General features: G+C 37.9%; 1 protein-coding gene across 2 annotated transcripts in view; it reads left to right on the forward strand.

Moving 5' to 3' along the window:
• Positions 1-12,500, forward strand: part of LOC135206128 (E3 ubiquitin-protein ligase RNF216-like) — a 39,166-nt gene that overhangs the window by 21,310 nt on the left and 5,356 nt on the right. The window contains exon 7 of one of the 2 annotated variants that reach the window (XM_064237377.1): positions 4,264-4,446. The exons of the other annotated variant lie outside the window; for it this stretch is intronic. Coding sequence (XP_064093447.1) covers positions 4,264-4,396 — 133 coding nt within the window. The 3' untranslated portion in view covers positions 4,397-4,446. Of the gene's footprint in view, positions 1-4,263; positions 4,447-12,500 lie in introns of those variants that run through there. 2 annotated transcript variants of the gene reach the window in all.

Consider the following 12,500-nt stretch of genomic DNA (forward strand, 5'->3'; position numbering starts at 1 on the left):
TTTCTTTCCGGTAATCATCCCTGAGGGAGGGAGGGTGAGGGAGGGAGGGGATACTCAAACATTCCTAGACTTCTGCCTGGACATGTTCCCCTGCCTCGGGAGCAAGGAACCTCTGAATTGGCAGAGCAGGATCTTTTCGATCCTCGGGAATTTTTATGTGCAGATTCCAGGATTCCCTCCTAATCCTGAAAATGGATGTGTGCCGTCACTTTCATTTCACAAAGGAAAAAAAAGGCAAAGAAAAAAAGAACATGAGACTACGCCTCGAGAGAGCTAGGGAGCGAAGGGAAGGGAGAGAGAGATATGGAAAACAAGATTAGCCTCAAGGTGTTGACCAAACTGCCTTTTGAAGAGAGAAAAGGAACGATAGGCAGAGAGAGAGAGAGAGAGAGAGAGAGAGAGAGAGAGAGAGAGAGAGAGTTTCCATTGCGCAGGGCCAATAAACAGCCGGGAAGAAAAGGTCCTTCTAATCGATTAATCCTCGAACGGAATGCTACTGCTAGACCAAGGCGTAATCGCTCTAAAATGGACTCACACAAATTCCCAATGAATGAGGGAAAGCGTTAACTTGCGCTTAACGTTGCCACCAAAGTTTTACAGTCACGTACCTTAAAACGTTCACGATAAACATCGGAAAATCTTGCAAGAAAAACACAAATCTATGAAAACGGGGAGGCAAAAATGGATTATAATTCAAAACATCGTAGTAATTTATAGGAACGTTAAAAACTACGTTGGTTCCAAAAATGCGTCAAATATAAAAGGGCGTCAACTCGATGCAGAAACATAATATCTTATAAAAAAAAGTATCAAACCAAGAAAATGGGGAGATAAGGGTGTAATTGAATCTAAGACATCGTAGTAATTTACATAAACGTGTAGTATAAAGTTGGTTTTAATGCATAGCACATAAAAAAGACACAGGGTTATATATCCAATTCAACATTGTAACAATTTACATCAACGCACATAATCACTTTGGTTCCAATAACGCGTCAAATATAAAAGGGCGACATGGAAAGACAATTTACAATAACCAATACCATTCCGCACAGTTAGAACCACGAGCCACAAGAATGGAAATCAGTCGCTGGGAGGGAAATTCCTCCCCCTGAAGGGGTCGGCCAGAACTGGACGTCGAAAGAAAGATATATAGGAGAGGGAGGAAAAGTAAGAGCCCTCCGAGGCAATAGATTTCAGAAGACTTTTCTTACCTCACTCAGATATAAATCACCGGCTGACCCGAAAGTTATGGCGAAATTCACCGCCGAAAAAGAAACTATAAGAGACTGCGGGAACAGTTCCCAACGCCAGCAAAAATAAACGCTGAAGAAATGTGCAGCCGCGAGAGGCAACAGTGGAAAGGGGGGAGACTCGCCCGCACACACACACACACACACACACACACACACACACACACACACACATATATATATAATATATATATATATATATATATATATATATATATGGTTAAATAAAGCGTGTATTAGAAACTGCACAATTTCTATTTCTAAAAGAACAGCAACGTAAAAAAAAGCCAAAGACATTCGATATTCAATAAACAAAAAAGTAAAATAATATCAAACAAAATGAAACAGACAAATATATACTGTATATATATGATATATATATAATATATATATATATATTTATATAATATACGTATATATATATAAATAAGATATAATATATATGTAATATATAATAATTACGTATATATATAAATAAGGATGAGAAACGAAAGGAACAAATGAAAGCCTGAGGAAGCCGTTTTCATGAAGTGAGCATTAATATGACAGGAGGAAAGCGAGCAGGCGGAAGCGGGCTGTTGTAATAAGAGAGAGGAGAGAGAGAGAGAGAGAGAGAGAGAGAGAGAGAGCTCGGCAGCAAGAGGAGAGAGACAATATTGACACAAGACGGGTGACCCATCTTAATTAAGAACAAGTTGAAAAAGTGTTTGCCCCGCCACTTACTAATGTTCAGAGCATGATGAAAAAGACAACACAAGGATCGACCTGCGTTTTCAGCGCTTAATCTACCTCGGGGAAGGGGCGGGGGAGGGGGAGGATGAGGTGATTGCGTGGGGGAAGGGGAAGGACCTGGGAGGAGGGTTATGTTACTACTTATACGGGAGATTGTCGGGGGTGGGGTGGAGGGGACTGAGATGGGAGGTTCTGGGGGGAAAGGTGGGAGGAGGGGGATAAGGGTGTTGTTCACCGTTGTTTCCGCGTTGACGTCAGAGGGTGACGTATTTACAAATGCTGTTCTCGAGTCACGGTAAAGAACTGAGAACCAATACTTTTAGCTACCAAAAGTCTTCTCCCTAAGCATCTTCTTCCAACCACCTCCATCTGCATCACCCTCCTCTTTAAACAGTCTCATCCCTCCTCAGCACATGGCTATACCAATGCAGTCTTCTTTCTTGGGTCTTCTTTGATAGTTTTACTACCTAAGTAGTGGCTCTTATTCTTTCACTCTTGATCCTGTTCAATTTTGTCACTCAACGCATCCGCGATAGCATTTTCATCTCTTTTGCATCCAACTGCTAATGTTGCGCTCTCTTTACCGGATACGTTTCTGCTCCAAATGTCACTACTGTCTTATAATACATTCTTCCTTTAACATTTAAGTTGATCCGTAATACAACTTTCTCGAACCCTTCAAACCCAGACGAAAACTAAATAGCAATACACTTAGGCCTACGAAAAAAAACCATTTTTCTAATTAAATAGACAAGAGAAAAATTCTAAATGGAAATTCCTTTAGGCCTACACAGAACACAGCAGTTGTCTGCTGGATAGGCATAATGATGCCGGGGCTCATTTAGAAGGGAAAATTCTCAAATGGAAATGTAATTAGGCCTATCGTATGTAGCAGAAGTGAGGGGTTCACAATCCCTCTGAACTCCTGAGCAAAGAGTTCTGCTATTAGCCACCAGGATGAGGCCTGAGTGCCTTATTTGTTATTCCGTGTGTGAGGAAAGTAACGAGAAACATCAGTTGCAATGGCTAAAGGACATCAACAGGAAGATTATTCATCTTGTTTTATATCTTCAATGGCTTACTCAAACTTTCGTTTGCGAACCAACAGCTTATTAAAGGGGAATTTGGCACCAGTCGTGTCCAAAAGTTGCCGTTTGTCACCACATCGAATAATTGTTACGTCAGCGTAGGAACAAAACTGGAATACTAGGATGATAAGGTTACATAAATCAGAATACGTGATTCGATGCTTTCAAGTTCTTGATAAAAAAAACAAACATGACTTTACGAAAACGAAGTAATTCATTGTCAGTGTTTAAAATGATAAAAAAAAGAAAAAAAAAAATGTGTGGCAGGGGTGGCAGGGGTGGACTGCAGTTTTACACGAGAAACGCAAAAGTCAAACCAGCCGGGAAAATGTGACGGTTTGTTAAATGGGCAACTAATTTTTGGAGCCCGGAGCGATAAAGGGATTTTATTTCCCCCCGTTTTTCGTTAAGCGAAAGCAGAGCTGTTAAGAGAAGGCGCGCTTGCAATTACCCGCCTAAAAATCCGACGATTTTTGCAGGCGACGTCTTGCTTTTTTCCTTTTCAAGATTTTGTTTTTCAATTTTTTTTATCCGATTTTTTTTTTTATTTATTCATTTATGCAAAAGTCGCTTTATGGTCCCGGTGAAAGCTAACCGCTTGATAGCAGAATACCTTTTTCCGTTCTTTTGGGAAGCTATCAGCAAATTACTTTTCAGTCTTATTATTATTTATTTTTAATAAAAACACTCGAAGCTGAGGCTCGTTTTTAGACTAAATACGTTTGGATATTTCTTCTAAGGCGGAATATTTTTGCGAAGATCAGCTAAAGGTATGGTTTAAATTTCTTTAATGAATAATTAAGATGGGTGCGTGGCTGAGTGTTACAGATCTTGTTTCACTTTTTGCTAGTATCGAGTTACAGGTGAATGTGTTGCAACTTGCAATCCCTCTCTCTTCTCTCTCTCTATCTCTCTCTCGCTCTCTCTCTCTCTCTCTAATAATATATATATATATATATATATATATATATATATATATATATAAGTATATATATATATATATATATATATATATATATAATATCTATATATATATATATATATATATATAATAATATATATTATAATGATTCCCTCTTAAAATCAGTGACAGTTTTTAAATTTACCTGAATAACTAACTCTACGTCACAACGCGAAATTCATTCGAGAGACGCCTCTTTAATTCCTCCTCCTCCTCTTATCTACGGCAGGTGCCCTTTGTGGAGTAACTCCACCAACGTCCACGGAGAGGAAGTCCGCCGGGCGGCCTCGCAAGCAAGGCAGGAACTGGCGCCGGATGTGGAGCTGGTGCACGACCCCACCAGGGATCTAGATAACATTTGATCTCAAAGGCAGCGTGAAGATAAGCGTACCGCTTGGGATGACTGCTGCTGCTGCTGCTGCTAGACGAACCCCTTTTAGCAGACGCAAACGGGACCAGAAATGAAGACGAAGAATCAGAAGAAGCAGAAGAAAGACGACGCGCCGAGCTCCAACGACCGGTGGATAATGCATAAACTGGCCGGAAAAAACGTAGACTATATAATATTCTGAGTTTATTGTGCAAAATACGATCGTCTCTCGAGTTGATGGTAAACAGCTCTTCGAATTGATGGACAATAAAATCTATTTTTCGTAATGTTGATTGAAAAAGTAATGTTAATTCTCGACACAATTGTGAAAGCCGATATAATTCTTCGATTGGACGATAGATAATTATAATTCCACTGTTGTTCGGGCTGACGTTCAAAAATGACATTCATCTGCATGGTGCATATAACTGACATTACTTCAGTTTACTTGCAAATGTTTGTAATAATCAGATATTCTTCATCGACTTTGCAACCAGTGAATATTTCCTTAAGAATTGTTTGATTAATATTAACCTTCCAACCAATCAATGTTACCAGTTACAAACTATTTAACTTTATGCCTATAGACTCCAATTAATCTATGTTGCATGTAGGCCTTGTAGTCTATCATCGTTGCCTACTGACCTTCAAACTGATCTACGTTGCCTATAGTCTTTCAGACTTATCTAAGTTACTAACAGACTTTCAATCCAATCTACGCTTCCGTTAGACTTTCAACTAGTCTAGGTTGCGCATAGACCTGTAAAGCATAGTATATAGACTTACTGACATGTTGAAGTCGCCCTGAAGTTGCCTGTAGACTTTCAAACTAGCCTACATTGCCTTCAGACCCATTGACTTTCAAACTAACCTACGTTGCCTTCAGACCCATAGACTTTCAAACTAGTCTATGTTGCCTTTAGACCCATTGACTTTCAAACTAACCTACGTTGCCTTTAGACCCATAGACTTTCAAACTAACCTACGTTGCCTTTAGACCCATAGACTTTCAAACTAACCTACGTTGTCTTTAGACCCATAGACTTTCAAACTAGCCTGCGTTGCCTTCAGACCCATAGACTTTCAAACTAGTCTATTGTTTGACCAATAGACAAATGACTCAAACTAACCTACGTTGCCTCAGACCCATAGTTTGCCTAGCTTAGGACCCATAGACTTATCAAAAACGTAAACCTACGTTGCCTTTCAACCAGTACCCAAGACTTTCAAACTAACTACGTTGCCTCAGGGACCCATAGACTTTCAAACTAGCCTACTTTGCCTTCAGACCCATAGACTTTCAAACTAACCTACGTTGCCTTCAGACCCATAGACTTTCAAACTAGCCTACTTTGCCTTCAGACCCATAGACTTTCAAACTAGCCTACTTTGCCTTCAGACCCATAGACTTTCAAACTGACCTACGTTGCCTTCAGACCCATAGACTTTCAAACTAACCTACGTTGCCTTCAGACCCATAGACTTTCAAACTAGTCTATGTTGCCTTTAGACCCATAGACTTTCAAACTAGTCTATGTTGCCTTTAGATCCATTGACTTTCACACTAACCTACGTTGCCTTTAGACCCATAGACTTTCAAACTAACCTACGTTGCCTTTAGACCCATAGACTTTCAAACTAACCTACGTTGCCTTCAGACCCATAGACTTTCAAACTAACCTACGTTGCCTTCAGACCCATAGACTTTCAAACTAGCCTACGTTGCCTATAGACCCATAGACTTTCAAACTAGCCTGCATTGCCTTCAGACCCATAGACTTTCAAACTAGCCTGCTTTACCTTTAGACCCATAGACTTTCAAACTAACCTACGTTGCCTTTAGACCCATTGACTTTCAAAACTAACCTTACGTTGCACCCAAGAACCAAAATTAGCCCTTGTTCAAATTAGCCTTGCTTGCTTCACATAGACTTTCAAACTACCTACCGCCTTTGCCTTTAGACCCATAGACTTCAAACTAACCTACGTTTGCCTTCAGACCCAAGACTTTCAAACTAACCTATCGTTGCCGTTCAGACCCATAGACTTTCAAAACTAGCCTAACGTTGCCTTATAGGACCCCCCCCCCCCATAGACCTTTCGCTAGCCCTGCATGCCTTCAGACTTTCAATAGAACTTTCCAAAACTAGCCTTTCCTTACCTTTGTTAGACCCATAGACCTTTCAAACTAACCTACGTTGCCTTTAGAACCCATTGAACTTTCAAACTAACCCTACGTTGCCTTTTAAGAACCCCATAGACTTTCAAAAATTGTAGCCTGCGTTGCCCCCTTCCAGACCCTCATAGACCTTTCAAACTAGTCTTATGTTGCCTTTTAGACCCATAGACTTTCAACAATTAGCCTGACGTTGCCTTCAGACCCATAGACTTTCAAACTAGTGCCCTATTTTGTTTTGGTTTTTTTTTTGGTTTCCTTTAGACCCATAGACTTTCAAACTAACCTACGTTGCCTTTAGACGCATAAAACGTAGCATACAGACTTCCAAACCATTAAAAGCTGGCCTCGAACGCGAAAGATTAACGTTGCCCATAGAATTTCCGACCGATCAGTACAAAACTCGGAATAAAAGGCACTTCATTCTCGGAAAGAGAAAATCTGAAACGTTTGGAAAATTACGCTCTCCCAAGAGGCGTGTTTATTCGCCCAGGTTGCCAGGGGAACCAAATTCCCAAAATCAACGTAGAGCGCGGAGTTATGTAGACTATTGGAGAGTCTGGCGGAAGGAGAGGGGTAGAGAGGGAGTGGGAGTCTAGGATGACTGTGGGCAGGACCCAACTCGTGTGTATAAGCAGGTCCTGGGATGGTTGGTAGGTGGTGGGTGTAAGGGGGATATCAGGGGTGCGGGGGAGGGAGAGGGGAGTTGAAATTTGCGCCGAGTGGTAAAGCGAGGGTTTTATCCCAAAAGGGAATGGGTAAGGGCGTCACGCCCATCCGTCCTAGGGATAAGTATAAAGAAGAGTAGATCCGTGGAAAAAGATAAGGCAGTCCGCTTGCACTCAAATCAGGGAGAGAGAGAGAGAGAGAGAGAGAGAGAGAGAGAGAGAGAGAGAGAGAGAGAGAGAGAGATTGTCCTATTCAGTAGCATTCTTTGTTTATATATTATACATACATATATATATTATATATATATCTATATAGAATTATTATATATATTATATATATATCTATATATCTATATATAACATGCTTTAAGATATATATATATTATATATATAAATATATATATATAGATATATATATAAATATATAATATATATATATATACCAAATTTAAATATATATATATATATATATATAATATATATAATATATATATTATATAATATATAAACATAGAAAGCTAACGGGAATAGGACAATCTCTCTCTTCTCTCTCTCTCATCTATAATATATATTATATAATATATATATATATATATATATATATATATATATAATATAATATATATATATATCTGTGTGTATACAAACAGATAAACGAAAAATAAATGAAAATAAATTAAAGGAAAGCATTACGGCTGTTTTGCGAATATTCATACTAGTGTATATGTATTCACGTATGATGTATGTATGTATGTATTCTTTACACGATTCTCGTGGAAATGAGTTTAGAAGTAAAAAAAAGTTGCACTTTGTAAACTACTTTTGGATAGAAAAAAAAAGTAATTTTGTTCTTTATATTTTCATCTGTAACATATTAGTACAAACTTTAGGAAACTTAATGTTTACTGTTAGTTAAAAAAAAATTAAAACCTTAAAAGAAATCTTTTAATACTGACGTCTCATTCTCAAACCGGAAACTTTTAATCCCTATCATAAACGGTCGTCGTAGAACCTTTAGCCTAAGCGACGAAAATATCGCCCACTGACGTAATGCATCAACTTCAAAAGAAAAGTTCCGACCGATATGAATGATTTCGAGACAATTCATCACCCTGCAGTTGGCCCACGAACAATTCGTCACTCGGTGGATCTGTCGCTGGACATTCGGAAATGTGTGATTGGTTGGTTCCTCTGGTGTCACGAAAGGCGTTGGTTCCATTAGGGCGAAGTCCCCAAATTTCGGTGGTGGGCGCGTCATTATTTTTTTAATTTGTATTCAGCTAAGGAGATTACTGAATTTCCATAAGAACCGAAAATATATATATCTTTTGTTTCTATGAAATGCTCGAATGCCATTTTTTTTTTTTATTAAAGTAGATTTTTACAATATTTAAAGTTGTGCAATATCTTTTTTTTTTTTTATTAGGAATTGCATGTTGGTTACGTGATACTACTGGGACAATATATCAATGTATATTCTAAGATGATAAGCAATTGCAAATGCAAGATTTCATTATTAATTCAGTATGATGCGAATGATTTATCCATAATACGCTCATGAAAGTTCCGTTCCATTCAGCGTCTATGAAAAGAATAATTGTAAAGGTCTATTTATAGCAAACAAATTATCAACAACAACAACAAACAAGTACAAAATGCGACGAAGTGTTTTCGGCGCAATCGAGTTTTCTGTACAGCGTATAATGCTGAATGAAACTCTCAGTCAAAGCAATGAAACTTTCAGCCTCGCCCCGTGAGACCTTCAGCCACAGCCCGGTGGTGGATTGTGTTGTTGGCACTTATAGCCGTGCTAGACGCACGATCATGACTAACTTTAACATTGAAGGAGATATAAACTACCGAGGCTAGAGTGCTGCAATTTCGTTTGTTTGATAACTGGAGGGTGGATGATCAACATACCAATTTGCAGCCGTCTAGCCTCAGTAGTTTTTAAGATCTGAGGGAGGACGGACACCACAAACAGCCGGCGCAATAGTTATTTTTTACATAAAACTAAAACTATAATTCTCTTTTATCTTGATCTCCAAGAACTGTACCTCATTTCTATACCTTGCTGAAGGGAAATCATGAATTACATCTTGAAAATACATCTGTGAGAATTCGACAAAAACTTAAAAAAATCTCGACGCGAAAGTTATGTTGTCAGTCATGTCTTGCGATGTCATAGGCCAGGGCTTCCTGGTGTGTGTGTGTGTGTGTACGTGTGTTACTACTGTTGCTGTGGATTGCGCTGATGTGTGGGCTCATTTCAGTACAAATATTTTTGCCCGTTGAATGATTTGCATCAACAACCGTGATAAAAGCTGTCCTCTTAAAAAAAAGAAAAAAGATTTCAACCATAACCACATAATTATCTCTGCCTTTGCTGTTATGTCACACGCGGACCGAACTACACAGTCGTCAGTTTTGTAAATTTGCATGGGACTGAAATCACCCACCACCAGTGCCATTGTCTTTAATCAAAACGAATGCCTGGACGATGGTTGATTTGATAAATTAAGTGAAGGGATTTTGAAATTGAGTCATTTTCCATCTTGCCATGCCCTAAATGCAAAGCCACTTACCAAAGCATAATATTATTCAGACCTTAAGACAAGTCTTTAGATTCACATCTCTGAGTACACGAACACGCCCAGAAATGGTGTATTTATATGTGCAGGTCTCTGTGGACCGGCGATTGTGTGCAATAATCCATCATGCATACGTCACTGATCAAATAGTTCAAATAGTTTTAATTTTTCTTCTTCTTTAATGTTTTTAATTATTTCTCTTTCAGGACACTTCACCGTCTCTTATTTCTCCTCCTGGTAAGAATATTTAGCGGCCGTTCTACCCCCTTTTCCATCTTTTAATAATTGAAAACCGTCCAAATAACAGTTACCGAAGGGTTCAGGGAGAGATAACTTCCACACACACACGCACACACACACACACACACGCTATATATATATATATATATATATATATATATATATATATATATATATATATATATAATATAATATGGGGATACGATACACAATGATGTAAAATCCTGCTGTAGTTTAAAATATATATTTCTTGTACAGGAACTTGAAGCTTTCGACCATCAGCTGTGAACAAGACCACAGCTGATGGTCAAAAGCTTTAACTTCCTGTACAAGAAATATATAATTTAAACTACAGAATGATTTTACATCATTGTGGATTGTATCCTCATTTACTTAGAGGTACGACATAGTGCCTAACTTCTGCCATATATAATATATATACTATATAATTACTAATACTATATCTATAATTGACTATATCTATATATATACATAGATATATATATATAGACCCCTATATATATATTACTATATATATATATATATATATATATACTAATATAAAAACATATTATATTATATCTTTATCTTTGTAATCAGAGGAATTACTGAGGACATTCAGTTCATATCTCAGTAAATTAACTGTTTTACCAAAGCAAGGATTGGAATCAGTATACCTAAGAATTATGACAGACCCAGTTTCCTCTCTGAGTGAGGAGGAAAATGGAGTAATTGGAAGAAAAAAAAAACAGAGAGCAGACCCACTTGCCATTAATAATCGCTGGAATGATTTCATTTGTGAGCACTGAAAACAAATATATATATAATAATAATAATATAACATAATATTAACTACATTCTAAAATAATATAAATATATTACTTAATATTATTCTTACAGCCTATGTTCGAAAAAACTAAAAAATTTTAAAGTTAAAACAATGAGAACATAATACTTTCACTAATATCCTTGAATATTTCTATTTTCGTTCACTGACGTAAATGTCAAATCTTTGTCGACTGCGTCAATGAAATATTTTATTATATATTCCCCCACATCCCTTCTCCTCCCCCTGGACGCCACCCACCCCCCATCCCCCTCCGCGAATCGGCTTAGGGAACCCGGTTATTTGCGGCAATTTTCGTCCGGTGCATAATTCATCAAATGTAACTGACATTTCCGTTAATAGAGGCCTGTCAGGTCACGCCTTTTTTTTGAGGGAGGGAGGGCGGGGGGGGGGGGGGAGGAGGTATACTATTCTCCTGCGTTCGAAACAATATTTTTGGACTCATTCATGACAAAGCAAATAACGGGAGGAAGAAAAATGTTTGGGTTTCAATTCATTGCGGGTTCTAATTGGCAGATTTCTGGTGTTCTCTCAATAGTGTTTAAATAATCAGATTACGATTGATATATATATATATATATATATATATATATATATACATATATATATATACATACATATATATATATATATATATATATATATTCATGTATAAACATACATATAAACACACACACACAGCAAGATAAGTATTTGTCTCAGAAACCTCAAGCGATGGCGCTAAAAAGGTGTACTAGGTACACTGGCCAACGTAGATTTATGTAAATAAATGTGAATATTAATTATTAGGCTTGCATGACAATGAATACGGAAAAATTTCGAGACGAAAACACATCGAACAATTCGCAATTTTTCATAACCTTAACTTGAGGACATCACAGAATCCATATTCGAAGCAAGAGCCCGTGCTGGTACAAGGCCTGTTTGATCTAACGGCAAATTAACATTAGATTATGGGATCATTTTGACCACGCTGGGCAAAGGCAATCTGGCACATGTGGCATAATAAACAAAAACATGGGAGGAACCATCCCTCCCACCTCTACCCCCTCCCCCAACCAAGCAACCATCCCACCGAACCCTTCCCCCAGGAGAGCGTTCAATACGCATTTAGACCAATTTCTCATTGATGCAACAACTCAGTCGTAATTATCATCGTATCAAAACTCCCATTGATATCTGGTCCGGCTGCATTATCGCCCGCCATCACGGGTGATTAGCAGTAGAGTTATTCCATACGATAATATTGGGCGTTGAAATGGCTCTACAGTGAAAATAATTCCATTCGTTAATATGATTTAATCTATGCCAATCATAAACTTTATACACGACACAATCCCCTACTGCCCTTTTTATGCAGCAATCGCACATTTATTATAGGCCCCTACATATATTTGCAATGCCGATCAAAATGTTGCACATTGTATCTTTACGCTTTTATAAGTGCAAAACTACTTATCCCATACAGACAAAAAATATAATGTGAAATATAGGGTTTTATTTTGCAATATGCAGCATCAAATCATTTCTCCTGACAGTGGCACTGATACAATGTCCTTTCTTTCTCGATAGTT

This window comes from Macrobrachium nipponense, chromosome 29 (genome assembly GCF_015104395.2).
Source record: "Macrobrachium nipponense isolate FS-2020 chromosome 29, ASM1510439v2, whole genome shotgun sequence".
Taxonomy (NCBI): domain Eukaryota; kingdom Metazoa; phylum Arthropoda; class Malacostraca; order Decapoda; family Palaemonidae; genus Macrobrachium; species Macrobrachium nipponense.